Source organism: Prionailurus bengalensis, chromosome B1 (genome assembly GCF_016509475.1).
Source record: "Prionailurus bengalensis isolate Pbe53 chromosome B1, Fcat_Pben_1.1_paternal_pri, whole genome shotgun sequence".
Classification (NCBI taxonomy): Eukaryota; Metazoa; Chordata; class Mammalia; order Carnivora; family Felidae; genus Prionailurus; species Prionailurus bengalensis.
In genome coordinates this window covers 172,576,637-172,594,154 of record NC_057344.1, presented here as the reverse complement: position 1 = coordinate 172,594,154, position 17,518 = coordinate 172,576,637, and the positions used below count along the sequence as shown (strand labels likewise).

At 41.0% G+C, this 17,518-nt stretch overlaps 1 protein-coding gene across 1 annotated transcript; it reads left to right on the top strand.

Moving 5' to 3' along the window:
- The first annotated feature begins 258 nt into the window (after positions 1 to 258).
- CHRNA9 (cholinergic receptor nicotinic alpha 9 subunit) lies at positions 259 to 13,178 on the top strand. Its single transcript, XM_043604663.1, has 5 exons — positions 259 to 462; positions 720 to 865; positions 1,793 to 1,947; positions 8,961 to 9,493; positions 12,593 to 13,178. The coding sequence occupies exons 1-5, from the start codon at positions 399 to 401 to the stop codon at positions 13,132 to 13,134; spliced, it is 1,440 nt and encodes a 479-aa protein (XP_043460598.1). The 5' UTR covers positions 259 to 398; the 3' UTR covers positions 13,135 to 13,178.
- Positions 13,179 to 17,518: the final 4,340 nt, after the last annotated feature.

The window sequence follows — 17,518 nt, the reverse complement described above, 5'->3', positions numbered from 1 at the left end:
TGTGGAGAAAGTGCCCGTTCTGCTTTGGCAGAGTCTCCGGAGTGTTGGGTTCCTACCTGTCTTCATCTGAAAATTTGGTCTGGATATCCCTGCTGAAAGTGACTAGGGATCCCCAGCTGGGACAGCTCCCCTAGATCACCACTGCCGGATCTAGCCCACCCAGCCTCCTGCATCTCTGCTGCCAGAGCTGCCTGGCTCAGATTACCAGAGGGGAGGGAGGGTGGGTATGGATCTCAGGATCTGGGGCCCCAGGTGCACCGCAAGCCTGAGCTCTCCATCTGCCTTGGCGAAACTCTGCCTGTGGCAGAGTGAGATCTTTGTATCCAGACCCTTCCAATTCACGGAGGCAAGTGGAAGACTGCTGCGTGGCTGGGAATTTCTAAAGGCTCAGGAAAAAGATGAACTGGCCCCATTCCTGCATCTCCTTTTGCTGGATTTACTTTGCTGTCTCCACACTGAGAGGTAAGAGGCTGATGGGTGTGTTACCATCTCAGCTCATTTGGGGGCCACTTCTTTGGTGGGAGTGGGCCAGCAAACAGAACAAATGCTCTAACTGCCAGGAAGTGTTTGTGCCTCTTATTGACTCACCAGAAAAATATACCCAAAGCTTGTCCTTAGCTGATGCTGGGTCCTGCCCAGTTCTGGTCCTCAGTTTGTTGTTCTTTGCTTTGAAATATATACGACATTGAATATTGATCCAGGTCCCTCTTTTTGAGCAGCTGTAGAAACAGCAGATGGAAAATATGCTCAGAAATTGTTTAATGACCTTTTTGAAGATTATTCCAATGCTCTTCGTCCAGTAGAAGATACAGATAAAGTCCTGAATGTCACCCTGCAGATTACACTTTCTCAGATTAAGGACATGGTAAGTAACATAAAGTGGTGACTCTTTGAAATCGTGCTAAGGATGAAGCTAACAGTGCTTTCCAAAGAGATGTCTTACCCAGAATTTGAGAGGGAGTGAGAACAGACAGCAACATGTACAAGCTGGTGGAGGAAGGGAATACCAAGGAGAGGTGCTCTCTACAAAAGTAATTTCACTAAATGTTACCTGATCCTGGCCATTAAGAGTAAGTCTTGATCATCTAGACAGAGATGGTGTCACATATCGTAGGATTCCCTTTCTATGAGGTGTCCAAAATAGGCAGAACCATAGAGACAAAAAGCAGAGTAGTGGTTGCTAGGGGCTGTCGAAGAACCAGAGACTCGTGAGTGGTGGCCTGATGGTCATAGGGTTTCTTTTTTGGGCTGACAACAATTTTCTGGAATTAGATAGCGGTAATGGTTGTACAACATTGTAATCCACTGAATCATACATTTTAAGAGGGCTAAATGGTGAGTTTTATGTTACATGAATTTTATTCCTGTTTTTTTTTTTTAAAGAAAGGTAGTGTTTTAACATGGCGTATCTTATTCAGTGCTTATAGGCATTTAATTACACAAAGTTATGAAACTTGAAAGACTTTCTTCTCTATATTATAGATGTTTTCTGACTTTCTCATTCAAGTGAATCATCAGTTGATCAATTTTCAGAGAAATTTGGGCTGTTGATCCATGCAAAGATCTGATGGCTTCAACATTTGCCCACTTTACATTCAGAACAGTAAATTAAGTAGAAAAAATATGGCCTTGGCAGTCTGTCAAAGGGTTAGACTAGAAAAGCTCTCATTTATTTAATGAAAGTAGATTTGTGCCCTTGGAATTTCTGTTGCAAGGAACAAGCGTTCTAGAGATGGAAGGCATTTGGTTGAGGTGTCTACTGGACAGAGTTCTATCATGGTTACTTGTGCAGGATGAAAGAAACCAGATTCTGACTGCCTATTTATGGATCCGCCAAATCTGGCATGATGCATATCTCACGTGGGATCGAGACCAGTATGATGGACTGGATTCCATCAGGATCCCCAGTGACCTGGTATGGAGGCCAGATATTGTCCTATATAACAAGTAAGTACAAGTCAGTCATTACTTGGGAGTGAACTTGCTGATTTAACAGAATTGACACATAATGAAAAAAGATATTTAAAACATGCATGAAGTACCAATTCATGTATCTAGACCCTGAAATCATGGTCATAGAATCTTAGGTAATATAATAATGGGTCATAAAAGCTTAGAGCTACGTTCCCCTTTTGGATGAGAAACAATTTTATAGGTTGTATTGGTTTCCTAGGGTGCTCTAACAAAGTACCACAAACTGGGTAGCTTAAACAGCAGAAATATATTAGCTCACAGTTCTGGAGGCTAGAAGTACAAGGTTGGTTTTTTCTGAGGCTATGAAGGAGAATATGTTCCATGCCTCTCCTCTAGCTTCTGGTGGTTGCTGGCAATCTTTGTTTTCCCTGGACTTGTAGAAATATCACCTTGACCTCTGCCCTCCTCTTCACATGCCATTCTTCAATGTGTTGTCTATGTCCATTTTTTCCCTTTTATAAAAACAAAAGTTGTGTTGGATTAGGGGCTACCCTACTCCAGCATGACCTTGTCTTAATTAATTACGTTTGCAATGGCCCTATTCCAAATTTACATTCTGAGGTGCTGGGAGCTAGGATTTCAGCATATTCATTTCTGAGGGATACAATTCAACCCATAACAGTTGTGCTCCCTTCTCCAAGATCATGTATCAGTAACAGTGATACTACTAAGATTAAATCAGAATGGGCCAGCTAGTAGCTGACCTGTGGATTTCGGACATTGCAGTGGAAGATAAACTAGATCATAAGATCATCAGTTGGCCTTTTCCTGATTTCAGAGCTAGGAACCTTGAGAAAACGGGTAGGTACGGTTTATGTTTCCAAGATTGTAAAGTGCACATAAATCACCTGAAGAGCTTGTGAAAATACAGATTTTGATTCAGTAGGTCTGAGATAGAGTTTGACGTTCTGCATTTCTGTAAGCTTTAGATGTCAGTGCTGCTGGTTCATGGACCACACTTTGAGAAGGAACCACATTGCTCTATCACAGTTCATGTTCAGTAGCTCCACCTGTTTCGAAGGAGCTTCTCTCTTTTTCTTCTGGAACCCAAGTTCCTGTGGGTTGGGAAAGGTTCCTCTTTGACTCAGAACAGGGTGAATGAGGGGCAGTTCAGGGGAGCTCTCCTGAAAACTCAGCCTTCTAGTGCACATGAGTTTCCCTTCAGGAAGAAACATTGGTGAGTTGCAGCCAACTCAGAGAACTCATCCAAGGGACATGACCTATTGAATTGTAGTACCTATCCTTCTGACCTTTCTCCATTCTGAGTGGACCTTCCATATTCTTTTCAAGCAAGACAACATCCAAGTGTTAGTGCTTTATTAGTCCAGTTTCTACACTCTTCTCTCTCTCTCTCTCTCTCTCTCACACACACACACACACACACACACATACACACACACACACACACACACACACACAGAAGGCAAGAGAATGAGTCACATTGTCCATTAGTTCCTCTCACTCACCGGGCACGGGTAATCAGAGAATATAGTTTACATAGATCATTATCAGTATCCTATCAATTCTAACAGTTCTTCCTGGAAAGTAGAGTGCTAGTTCTTCTCCTCCCTCTGCTTTGATTGGCTAAAGGTGTGAGCAACTCTTACTGACATGCTTCTTTGCAAGCTTGCATGGTAACCTAAGTTAGACCTACCCCAGTCCCCTGTTGTTACAGAAGCCAGTTGTGTGCTCATGAGCTCATACAAACCTACTGTGGCTTTCCTAAATTCTATCCCCATTCTCCCCTCCGCCTTTGTCCCCAGATCATTGGCCTTGAGGTGTGTAAGTTCTATTCCCTGTCCCTTTCAGGGAATCTTTTCACCACGTTGATTAATCAACTCTTTTCTATTCCTTTGGGTTGACTCTTCAGTCTTCTCTGCCTTCTTGTCGCAGATAGTTCTGTTTCAGATCCTTTATTCTGCTTTGCATTCTCCTTCTCAGTAATGTCAGAATTTTATTACTTAGAGGAAACTCTAAATGTAGTTATGGTTGGATGCCATTTGCATTCCTATACCCAGCTGAAATGAGAATAGAAGAGAGTTATAGGATCAGGCAAAGAAGGGACCTTGGTCATAGCCATTTTCCTGACCCTGGCCCTTCCAGCTGAATTCCTGGACCTGCAGACTCTTCTGATCCCAGATATAATATTATTTCTGAGAAGGTAGTACACAACCTTGTAGACCACAAAATAGGCTTTCTGAGTGGTGGTGGGAGAGGAAAGAGGAGTATATGGTAGTGATCCAATCAGTTGTGATAAATATAGATTGGGCAGGAAGATGCTTAACATCTAGATTCACCACTGGTGCCTGAACCCATAGGGCTACACTTGTTAGGGTGTGTTCAGGATGGTTATTGGTCTGGAAGTTACTTCATGTGAGGAGCAGTTGAATTTGTTGATACTTAGTTTGGAAGCAAGAAGTCCTTGGGAAGACTTGATAGCTATGTTAGTCAACCAAGGAGAAAATTAGGTAAAGAAAAGAGAGAATTTCTCTAAAATCCAAGACTATTAAAAGTTAAAGGGAAGATAAACAGTTTAAAAAATAATCATAGCAAATAACTTGAGCAAAGATAGTGAGCTCTTTAGCAATATAGTTATTCAAGCAGATACTGGCTCTGTTACCAGATCAGTAAAAGAATAAATAAATTTTGGCTCAGAGTTCTAGTAAGGTTGTTTAGTCTACGTATATGGCCAATATAATGGTTAGTGCAAAAGGCTACAAGGATTCCTAATATTACACTAGGTAAAGACTGGATTATAGAAATTCTGAGTGTACATTTATTATGAGAGAGTTCTCTTTTTTTTTTTAAAGTTCATGTATTTATTTTGAGACAGAGAAAGAGAGAGAGAGGATATGCAAGAGAGAGCAGGGGAGGGGCAGAGAGAGAGGGATAGAGAGAATACCAAGCAGGCTCCTGGCTGACAGTGCAAAGCCTGACATGGGAGCCTGATGTCACCAACACTGAGATCATGACCTGAACCAAAATCAAGGGTCCAAAGCTTAACTGACTGAGCCACCCAGATGCCCCATGAGAGAGTTCTAATGGTTGGGTTTGTTTTTTTTTCAAGATTTGTTAATTTTTGTTTTTTTTTTTTAAATTTATTTGTTTATTTTGAGAGAGGGAAAGAAAGTGCATGCATGAGTGGGGGAGGAGCAGAGAGAGAAAGAGGCAGAGAGAGAATCCCAAGCAGGCTCCACGCTGACCATGCGATGCGGGAGCTAGAACTCATGAACCATGAGATCATCATCTGAGCTAAAATCAAGAGTCAGACACCCAACCAACTGAGCCACTCAGGTGCCCCCCAATTTTTTTTAAAGTAATCTCTATACCTAATGTCAGGCTCAAACTCACAACCCCGAGATCAAGCATCGCATGCTCCACCAACTGAGATAGCCAGGTGACCCTAATGGTTGGGTTTCAGTGGGCCATGTTAACACTTGCTTTAGACCTGGTAAGGAATTGGGTACCTTATCATATATGGACAGACTTTGTCTAGAATTTAGCATTAGGGCTCACTTAAGTCATCTAGGTGGTTGAGAAAATGGCAAACTTGTTAGATGAGTTTAGAAGTAAAGGAGGGGAAGAGGAACAGGTTTGAGGAAAAAAATGATGACTTTGGTGTGGGATCTATTCAGTTTGGGGGACCAAAGGAACATCCACATAGAGACAACCAATGAAGAGACTGAAAAGGCAATTGTTAAACCTGGAAAGAAGGTCAGGGATAGAGATATCAAAAGCCCTTTGAGCCCTTATAGAACTACTCAAGGAAGGAAAGAAAATGACTGTGGTTAAAGCTGGTGAAACTCTTCACTGAAGACATTTAAAGAAGACATATATAAGAAATGGCTAAAAGGGTGGAAAAAGATGTGAGAGAGAGTTGTGTCATAGAAACCACAGGGAAGAAAGGATGTCTAGAAACTTCCAGTGTGAAGTGTTTGGGAAGAATTGAACAGGATAGGAATTTAGAATAGGTCTTTATATTTGCTGTTTGCGTCATGAATGACCTTTGAAAGAGGACACACTGGGAAGAAGCCAAACTGTAAGAATAAAAGCAAGATGGGGAAGTGACAGTAACGTGTATCACTTCCAGTGTATAGAAAAAGAGGCGGGAAGTGAGAAGTGCCTGAGAGGAAGGAAAGCTGGTAGGAGAGACTATGGAATGTTATGCCCAGAATTTGTGATCCCCAAAGACCACTAGGGAGCCGAGTCTGATGCAAAAGCAAAAGAGCCTTTATTCGAGCTAGCTCGAGCTCAATCCCCTACCTGCACCGATGCAGCGGTGAGATACCGGGGAGAGAGAGCGAGTTTCAAAAGGACAAAGGTTTTATTGGGGTCTAGGGGCAGTTGGTGAGGTAATGGCTGTGGCCTCAGCCGATTGGCTGGGGAAGGGTCTGGGGAAGGGTCGGAGTCCTGTTAGGCAGGTGAGTGGGAGGTTACTCAAGGGGAGGAGGCGTGGTCAAGGTGAAGGACACAGAACAAGATGGAGTCGGCCGGAGTAGGCCCGCCCTTTCATGGAACAGCATTGGGAAAGGTTTAGATGATATAGAATAAGAAGAACCAAGAGAGGGGCACCTGAGTGGCTCAGACTACTGAGCATCCGACTTTGGCTCAGGTCATGATCTCACGGTCATGGCTTCGAGCCCTGTGTCAGGCTCTGTGCTGACAGCCCACAGCCTGGAGCCTGCTTTGGATTCTGTGTCTCCCTCTCTCTCTGCCCCTCCCCCACTCTCTCTCTCTCTCTGTCTCTCAAAAATAAATAAACATAAAAAAAAAAAAAAAGGAGAACCAAGAGATGCAGAATCCTGAAGGAGACCTGGGAGGACAGGAATCACAGTATCAGAAAGGAAGTTAGCCTTGGAAAGAAAGCGGGGGCTTCTTTTTGTTTTGGAAATGTCCAAAGAGATTCTCTCTGATCCTGAGATTCTCTCCTCCTATACCAAGAAGGCAGGATGGGTGAGTGATATTCTCTGTTCACACATAGTTCTCACTTCTCATTTAGCTAACTACATACATTTCTCATTGTTACAGAGGATAGGTTCAGGGATTTTCAAATGACTTCAGCTTGTTATCTTCACAAAGACCCATTCTAAAGATCCTTCTCTCTAAACCCTCATTAAAGGCCATCATTAAAATTTGAGCACCACAAGGTTAACTATAATGGTCTGATTTGGTCCACTTCAGACCATTACAATTAATGTTGTGGTGCCCAATTTTTAAGAAGTGGAAAAAAATACTTTAAAACATGCCAGTTCTTTGATCCAGATCATGTTCTTCTAGCAATTTAACCTAAGGAAAGAGTCAGTGGATAAATGCAAAGATTCAATTACAGGGACATTCACTACAGCATTGTTTATAAATGCAAATCATGGAAACTGACAATGTTGAGCATCAACAGATAGGTTAAATAAGTATGGCATCTCTATATAATGGAATATAAAGGAAAACTATCAGCCGTGAAAATAATGTTGCAGGAGAATATGAATGAATAACTATATTTTAAATTTTGTATCATCCTTTTTATGCTAAAATAATTTTTTTATTTCAGGATAATTTTAGATTTCCAGAAAAGTTGCAAAGATGGTACAGAGAGTTCCCATATACCCTTCACCTAGCTTCCCCTGATGTTACATCTTATATAACAGTACATTTGTCAAAACTAATACAATGTTATTAGTTAAACTACAGACTTTATTGGATTTCACCAGTTTTTCCACAAATGTGCTTTTTATTCCAGAATCCAATCCAGGATGCCTTTCACATTACATTTAACCATAATATGTTTTGTAGGGAAAAAATTATAAGGGAGACTGGAAAATACGCATTAAATGTGAATAGAAACGTATCAGTTAAGGTTGTGAGCATTGAAAACTGACTTTGACTACTTTGTGAAAAAAGGGGTTTGTTGGAAGGGCATGGTGCAACTCATTGAATTAAAGGGGGAAGAAAAGGGCACCTGGGTGGCTCAGTCGGTGTCTGACTTTGGCTCAGGTCATGATCTCATGGTTTATGAGTTCGAGTCATATGTCAAGCTCTGGGCTGGCAGCTTAGAGCCTGGACCCTGCTTGGGATTCTGTGTCTCCTTCTCTCTCTGCCCCTCCCCCACTTGTGCTCTGTCTCTGTCTCTGTCTCTCTCTCAAAAATGAATAAACGTTTTTAAAAAATAAAGGGGGAAAAAAATCAATGACCAGTTTTTAGAAAGGACACCCTGAGACTGCTCTAGAGTTTGAGGAAGCAAGGACTCCTGAGCTGGTTTGTTTTATTAGGAAGCACCACCAGGGCGACTGTTTTTGGTCTTTGGGTCCCTCTACATAAGATCTAAACTCCAGGGAGAGTGAATCAGTTGGATCTAGCCCTTGGCCAGAGGAGGCTGGGGCACCTTGATGAACATTTCATCTGCCTTCTAATGGTGGTAGAAAAAGTCACTCTCTAAAGGAAAATAGAAATTCTGTACCCAGGCATAAATGTTGATAAAGCAAAAAGAAGATATACCTAGAATAAATTATTATTTCTTAGGTTATGGGTAAATGAATTTTTGTCTGCATTTTTCAAATGTTCTATGATAAACATGTACAACTCTTCCAATCGCAACAAAAGGCTATTTTAATATTCTTGTGTCCAAGGTCAATAAAATCAGGTAAGCAGGCCTCCCTGTTAGAATTCAGCCTCAACAGGGTTACTTTTTGTCTAGATGCTTGAATCATTATACCTGGACTAAGAAACTGGCTTTGGAAACGAAGAGGAAAGGACATAGAGCAGAGATGCTTTAAAAGAAGAATTCCAGAGAAGTTGGCCCTGAGTAGTTACAGGAGATGGAGGAGAGGGGCAAATTGGAATTGGTTCTGACTCTCAGCCAGGGTGACAGGGAGAATGGTGACCCATTGTCAGAGGCACTGAAGTGATGGCCACAGGGCCATGAGCTGTTTGGAGTGAAGGAGTTGATGAGTTGTCTTGACCAGCAGCTTTCATATTCCTCCTCTGGCCTCCAGGGCTGATGACGAATCTTCTGAGCCTGTGAACACTAACGTGGTTCTGCGGTATGATGGGCTAATCACCTGGGATGCACCAGCCATCACCAAAAGCTCCTGTGTAGTGGATGTCACCTATTTCCCCTTTGATAACCAGCAGTGCAATCTGACCTTTGGTTCCTGGACCTACAATGGCAACCAGGTGGACATATTCAATGCCCTAGACAGTGGAGACCTCTCTGACTTCATCGAAGATGTGGAGTGGGAGGTCCATGGCATGCCTGCTGTGAAGAATGTGATCTCCTATGGCTGCTGCTCTGAGCCTTACCCAGATGTGACATTCACTCTCCTTCTGAAGAGGAGGTCCTCATTCTATATCGTCAACCTCCTCATCCCATGCGTCCTCATATCTTTTCTGGCTCCCTTGAGTTTTTATCTCCCAGCAGCCTCTGGGGAAAAGGTCTCCTTGGGAGTGACCATCCTGTTGGCCATGACTGTATTTCAGCTCATGGTGGCAGAGATCATGCCGGCCTCAGAAAATGTACCTCTGATAGGTGAGTTCAAGTGTCTCACACTTTGAGACTAGCTTTGTAGTGACTGGGATTGTATCTGTTCCTTTAAACTCATAACAATTAGGTCAACCTCAGACTCAACGGCTGTCACATACTTCATTTAGTGTCTTCAGTTGGCATCTTTGAAAACAGATATGGCTGTTTTCCAAAACTAGTCTTATGGCCTCCGGGTTTACACAAAAGGGAAATGAGAGGTAATATAGTTTAGAGCAGTGCTTCTCAAAGTGTGGTCCCTGGACCCACAGTGCAGCATCATTTTAAAATGCAAATTCTCAGGGCCCACCCAGACTACTGAATTAGAAACTCTGGGAGCAAACCCTGGCAATCTGTTTTAACAAGGCCTCTGGGTGATTTTGATGCACTTTCTGTTTCATTGACTTAGAAGTTAAGGCCATGATTTTGAAGTTAAAGAAATCTGCATTTGAACTCTGATCTCACCACTCATTTCTTAATGATCAATCTTAGGCAAGTTACTTCACCTTTTAGTTTCTGTTTCATCACCTGAAAATTTTGTGTAATTGCTACTCAATTGTGTCATTGGTTAGGGTAGGAGCTGGCATATGGTAAGTATCCAGTAAGTAGTGACTATTATTATCTTTTCACATCACAAGAAATTTCTTCTTGGGAAAGACCGGCGAACATGATAGAAATAGTTGACTATTTTTAAGCCCATCATCTTCCCTTAAGAGAATAATCTTTAGCCTTTATTGGGTATAGTAGATATGGGAGAACTTGTTAAAATGTAGATTCCTACATCTAAAGAGTTTGATTTAGCAATCTTGGGCAAGAGTTGGGAATCTAAGGTGATTCTAGGATAGGCCACATTTTCAATACTCTGCTCTAATAAAATGTCCTTCTAAGGGTAGATGTGGAAACAGAGACTACCCACCCCTGCCTCCCCTTCTTTTCCTTACCTCATTTTGAGGCCCCTCCTAACACCTTTCCTACCTGCACCCTGCCACCTGGGTCCTACTCAGCTCCAACACATCTGTCTCAATGACTTGCTGTTGTAATAGATGCTTCCCAGAATCAGAGGCTAGACCTAATTTCTGGTTCTTAAAGTAGACAATTAGGAGAAATTTCAGGACACCTAGAGACTTAGAGACCAATATGAAAGGGATGTTGTACTGCCCTTTTATCCTCTACTGAATCCAATATTACCCAATATTCAGACATCGCTATGTTGGTTTCCCTGTTTGGAGAGCAAAAAACATAGATGCATGTACACACGGACGGACACACACACACACACACACACACATACACACACACTCACCTTTTTGAGAAATAGACACAGAGAGTTCTCTCTGCCCCACCCCCACACCACTAATAAAGAGGAAGAAGTGTATTGGCATTTCTATTACCTCTCCTGAGACAGAAATGATTGACAGTGATGACCTCTAATCACAACCTATTTGAGGCAAGAACAATTGGCAGATCTCTCTTTCTTCTTTACAAGTGACATTCAATGGAAAGCTGGCTAAAGCTTTAAAGAGAGAAGTCTTAGGATGTGTGTCAGAAATTTTGCAACATTACTTATTCTGTGTCTGTGATAATATTCCTTTCTAGGAAATAATTCCTTTCTAGGAAAGGTGCACACAGATCTTGAGCATGTTTATTAACTATTACAATGTGTCATTTGCAGCACCTATGAAATACATTTCTAATCTTATAGAAATGTGTTTAAGTTTTCCAAAGAAGTGTAGTATTGGATCTAAGCTTCTGGCCCATAGTCTTTAGCATATTAAGACAGATCCCATTTATTCTGAGTTTACTTTGAGCTTTTAACAAATAATGAGTGGATGATGAAATTATCAAGTACATTGTTTTCATCTGTTAAGATTATCATCTGAGCTTTTTCCTTTACCCCATTAATATAGTGAATTAGGTTTTCTGATGTTGAGTTAAACCCTCCTTTATCATGGTGAATTATTATTTTAAGACACTACTAGATTTAGTTAGCTAATAATTTTTATAGGACTTTCTCAAATACATCTGTAAGTAAAATGACCTTAATATTTCCTTTCTTGTTATTTTTGGAATCAAGGCTAAATTGACTTCATAATATGAGATAGGCATTTTCTCTTTTTCTATTTCTGGAAAACTTGACATGGTAAGACTTGTATAAGACATGCACAAACTTGTAAAAGTTTGGTAAAACTCATCTATAAAACCAACTCTGGAGCTTTCCTATTCCTTTTTTTTTATGCTAAATTTGATGTCTTATGTATTTCTAGAAATTTCATTTAGGTTTTCAAATATATTATTGTACAGCTATTTATAATATTGTTTTATTGTATTCTAAATTTCTATCCTGTTACTTCTTTTATATTCTCTCTCTGTCTCTCTCTCTCTGTCTCTCTCTCTCTCTCTCTCTCTCTCCCCACCACCACCCTGCCTGTATTCTGTGAGTGGCTGTATCAAAGGTTTATCAATTTTATTCCTCTTTTCAAATAGCTTTTTCTTTGGTTTGCTTTGTTTTTTTTTTGTTCTAAATTTTATAAATTTGTGCCTTCACCTTTATTAATTCCTTCCTTAACTTTCCTTTTTCATGAATATTTGCTTTATGCAATCACATGTTAAAGACAAACAGTGACATAGTGCCTCCTTTCTTACCCAACAGTAAAGAGGTCTGAAGACAATTCTGGGAGCTGGCCAAGATCGTTGTTTGTTGAAAGTGGAATTTTTTCACATCATGATCTCAGCAAACATTTAGAAAACTAACTCAGTGCAAGAGACAGTCCTCAGAACTTTACATGTATCATCTCCATTAAGCCTCACGTATGCCTGTATATCTAATTATTATGCTCATTTTCAGAGAAGGAAGCTGAGGCATAGCAGGATGGTATAGCTTGCTCTGGGCCACAAGTCTACTAAGTGATAGAGCTGTCATTTGAACCCAAAAAGTTTGATTTCAGAAGTTTATACTAGTAACCGTTAGTGTATACGGCTTCCCTAGAAAAGGTGTTCGTTTCTTTTTTCTTTTTCTTTCTTCTCTTTTCTTTTCTTTCTTTCTTTTTTTTGGGGGGGGGGAAAACATAAGGACAATTTTAAGCTAACTCAGTTGTGGTTATTTTCCAGGCAAATACTACATAGCCACAATGGCTTTGATCACAGCCTCCACCGCGTTGACCATTATGGTGATGAATATCCACTTCTGTGGGGCCGAGGCCCGGCCAGTGCCACACTGGGCCAGGGTGGTCATCCTGAAATACATGTCCAGGGTCTTGTGTGTCTACGATGTGGGTGAGAGCTGCATTAGTCCCCGCCACAACAGGGAGCGAACCCACCTCACAAAGGTTTATGGCAAACTTCCAGAGCCAAATCTGAACATGGACAGAAACAAAGACCTTCCCAGAAAGAAGGAAATAAACAAGCTCTTAAAGAATGACTTGGGATGCCAGGGTGAGAACCCACAGGATGCTGACAGTTACTGTGCACGGTACAAAGTGCTGACAAGGAATATCGAGTACATTGCCAAGTGCCTCAAAGACCACAAGGCCACCAATTCCAAGGGGAGTGAGTGGAAGAAAGTTGCAAAAGTCATAGACCGATTCTTCATGTGGGTTTTTTTCATTATGGTGTTTGTGATGACTGTTTTGATCATAGCCAGAGCAGATTAGTGGGCATTTGGTATATGGAAATAAATCAGTAAAATTCCCTATGATCTACTCTAATATTTTCCCAAGTCAGATTTACATACACACATGCAAATATATATATATAGTGTGTGTGTGTATATATGTGTGTATATACATATATATACACACACACACATACACACATATATATGTAAACATACATATAAAATTTAGTGGTTATGTTGTGTTTACTTTTTATTTTTAATTTCTTTTTTTAATGGTTATTTATTTTTGAGAGAGAGACAGAGACACAGAGAGACAGACTGCAAGTGGGGGAGGGGCAGAGAGAGGGAGACACAGAATCTGAAGCAGGCTCCAGGCTCTGAGCTGTCAGCACAGAGCCCGACACGGGTGTGGAACTCACGAGCCATGAGATCATGACCTGAGCCAAAGTTGGATGCTTAACTGACTGAGCTACCTCCTGCACCCCTTTTATTTTTAATTTCAAATCAATATTATATAATATATCTTTCAAGTTAAGTGATGCATAAAAAAGAAAAGTTGTTAAGCAGGAGGTCCAAAATTTCAAGGGTAGGAAGATGAAGGAAATAAAAAAGGATTCCTTTTGCAGCCCACCGGGGTGGTAGGCGGCTGGCCCCTTTAGTAGTACAGATAACACAGAACCTTATATTACTCTTTAAAAATGAAAACAGGGGCACCTGGGTGGCGCAGTTGGTTAAGCGTCCGACTTCAGCCAGGTCACGATCTCGCGGTCCGTGAGTTCGAGCCCCGCGTCGGGCTCTGGGCTGATGGCTCAGAGCCTGGAGCCTGTTTCCGATTCTGTGTCTCCCTCTCTCTCTGCCCCTCCCCCGTTCATGCTCTGTCTCTCTCTGTCCCAAAAGTAAATAAACGTTGAAAAAAAATAAATAAATAAAAATGAAAACAAAATGAAACAAGCTCATTCTCCCCTTAGTCCCTATTAAAACATGCTTTAAAAAAAAGAAAGGAAAATAGTCATGTATTCTTCGGTGCAATTTAAAGTCGCTATGTTACCTTTCTCAGGACTGGTGCATTTCAAGTCATTTCTCAAATGATGGAATAAAAATTTTTGTTCCATATATAAAGGCAATCTAAGAATCAGTAGCTTCATGGGTAAGAGAACTTTCTTCATAATGACAATGTCATATATGGTGATATAGTGGTTATATTTTATATAAACCCTAAAGAAGAAGTTACTCCTACATTTAGTCTTTGACTTAAATAAGATGTTCAGCAAACTGGGCTCATTCAATTATTCACCAAATATCTATTGAGTTTCTCTTATGTATAATAAAGTTGCATGATTCACATTTGTATTGGGTATCATAGCAAATCTTATGCACAGGTCTGATGCTTTTTTTTTTTTTATTTTTTTAAACGTTTATTTATTTTTGAGACAGAGAGAGACAGAGCATGAACGGGGGGGAGGGTCAGAGAGAGAGGAAGACACAGAATCCGAAGCAGGCTCCAGGCTCTGAGCGGTTGACACAGAGCCTGACGTGGGGCTCGAACTCACGGACCACGAGATCATGACTTGAGCCGAAGTCGGACGCTTAACCGACTGAACCACCCAGGCCCCCCAGGTCTGATCCTTTTTGATCTTCACAACAATTCTGTGAGCCAGCCAAGCAGGTATTTCTAGTCTTTTTTTTGTCAGAGAAGGAAACTATGTCAGAGGAAGGTGCATGGAAGTGACCCACCTCCTCAACATTCAACCAAGTGGTAAGTGGAGCTGGGATTCAGACCCTCATCACTGTGACTCTGAGTTTGGACCAGGCCTGCTCCAATCACACTGCTTTTGGTCATGATAGATCATGATTTAGGATACAAGAGACTGAGGGATCCTCATTCTGAATTCTGATTTTCTGCCCTGAAGTACTTCCTATGCTTTTCCACTGTTTTCCTACTTTCAATGAAATGTGTCATCAAATTCTCCCCAGACAAATACAATATAGTGTCTGAAGTGTATAGAAATATTGCCAAAATGCCACGGGAAAAATGATGCCGAATCTGTTTGAGGGAAAGCTTGGGAAAGACTTTGTGGGAGGTGTAACATTTGAGCTGGGCTTTGAAGGATGAGTAGGAGTTTGCTAGACTAAGAAAGAGGTAGGGTAGGGATTAGAAGGCATTAGGAAAGAGAAAAGAGGATGAGCAGAACTTAGAACAGAGGTCTTGGTTTATTCATGGAACGGATTATGAGGAATTAGAGAAATATAACTTGGAATCAAACCATTTTTTTCTTCTTTATTTTAATTATAGAACTAGTTTTATCAGTTAACAGTTGTATTTGACTAAAAATAACAGAAAACTCAATGTCCCTTGACTTAAGCAGACAAAAGTTATTCATTTGCACAAAGGTAAATCTAGAGTTATAAAGTCCAGGGACCTTTTCATCTTTCTACTGTGATATTGTAAGGCACAAATTTGTGGTAATTTGTTAGAGCAGTAATAGAAAGCTAATATAGTACCCAATGAACAACTCTGTGTATATAACTTTTTCCATGTTTTAGATTGCTTGTTTGGGATAGACTTACCTATAGCCAGATTGAGATGTTTCCATTGAGACATGCTTAAAATTTTTGAACTTTATCCCCAGAACACTGGGGAGCCACAAAAGGATTTTCAGCAAGAGAATGATAATGTCAGATTTGTTTTTCAGAAACAAGACTGTGGGGGCAGTTAGAAGATTGTAGAGAAAGGATAGAAAAGGCAGAGAGATCTGTTGGCCTGTTTTTGACCAATTCAGGGAAGTGATAATGAAGCTTGACCCAAGATGGTGGAGATAAGTGAAAGAGTCATTCATGACCTAAGTATTTATGTACTAAACAGACAGGACATGGTGACGGGTTGGATGTAGGGTTAAAGAGAGAGTAGTATTGAGAATGATTCTGAGCTTCTACACCAGACAACTGAGAGGAAGAGTAAAGGAGGATTGGGCTATGGAGGAGAGAATTCTGTTTAGGACATCTTGTATAGGAAATGCATATCAGACACCTGGTGGAGATGTCCAATGAGTAGTGAACGTGCGTTTGGAAATTTGGAGACAAGCAAAAGCTTTTACAACTCAAGCTAATTGTTAAAATATTTACTAAGTTATTTCAGTGGGTAAGATGCAGTGCTACAACCTGAGAGACTGAAATGAATAGAAACACATTCTTTGCCAGAATTCTGTAAGATTATAACCATTGCCTGTCATTAAGGCATTTACCTTGTTATGCTGTCATTTCTTCATTCATGTGTCTGCTTCCCCAAGTATACTGATATCCTCTCTGGCCTAGCACCCAGAAGTTCTGTCATTCTCTTTTTACCCTTTGGGATAAGGGTATTTTCTTTTTATCCTTTGTGTGCAAAAAAGGGCCTAGTACAAAGTCATTAGCCACTGAGAGACTGTTAGTGCATGAGTAAGTGAGAGGAAGAGCTGTAAAAGTGTCCAACTGAATGCTTTAGAAGCACAGACTGGGAAGGGGCTCCCTCCATAGACAATATACCAAAAATAAATTCCAGATGAATTATAGACTTAGAGGTAAAAACAAATAAAAATGAAAGGTTTATCAGAAGATCTAGGAGACTTCCCAAATAAAATTCTCCACCTCAATACATTTGGAAATGTGATAACTACAGGAAAGAGGAGTCCAGGGCTCATGAAGAAGAGGAAGAAAGGGGACTGGTTTGGATTGGGTGGTCAGGCTGCTGAGGAATTGGCATTTAAGATGAGATCTGAGGATGAGAAGGAGTTAGCTGGGGAAAGTGCCAGGTCACAGAGAGTGGAAAGGTCAGAATTCAGGCTCAAGGGCAGAACAGGGCTTATTATTTGAGAAAAGTGAGAGGAGGCCCATGAGGCAGAGCTGAACAATGAAAGCAGCAACAGGAGAGCAACAGAGGAGATTGGCAAGAGGAGGAGGCTGGTTCGTACAGAGCCTTGCAAAGTTTAAAAAAACACCAATGACTTTATCGTCTGACTGCCTTAGTGCACTGCGTTTGGTAAGGTCCTGACCTTTGTTCTTTCTTCTTCTTTAGTCTCTGTGTCTACTTTTCCATGAGCTCATTACTCAGACCAGGACTTGCCAACACAGCCATGGGCAAACCTGGCAAATGGGCTGTCTTGGTCAAACTGGAAACACAGGTTCTAGAAAGTCTTAAGAAACAGTGGTGAGGCCACCAATAATGTCATCAACTCCAGAAGCAAGTGCGAGAGCTCTCTGCCCATTTCTTCCTTCCTATCAGATCACACCGCTGAAATAGGCCTCACTGTTGAAACTTCATGAACTTGTCAACATAGCCAAACCTCTCCAACCTTTACAAAATAAGCCCCATGACAAAACCTTCCTTATCTTGACATATTTCTATCTGTTTGCTCCTTCCAGTCAGGGTTCCTCCTTGCATTATT

Bases quoted from the DNA above. Each gene is read 5' to 3' on its own strand.
- CHRNA9 (XM_043604663.1), top strand. From the start codon at position 399: ATGAACTGGCCCCATTCCTGCATCTCCTTTTGCTGGATTTACTTTGCT. The intron at 866-1,792 runs GTAAGTAACATA...TTACTTGTGCAG, and splicing joins TTTCTCAGATTAAGGACATG to GATGAAAGAAACCAGATTCT. The intron at 9,494-12,592 runs GTGAGTTCAAGT...GTTATTTTCCAG, and splicing joins AGAAAATGTACCTCTGATAG to GCAAATACTACATAGCCACA.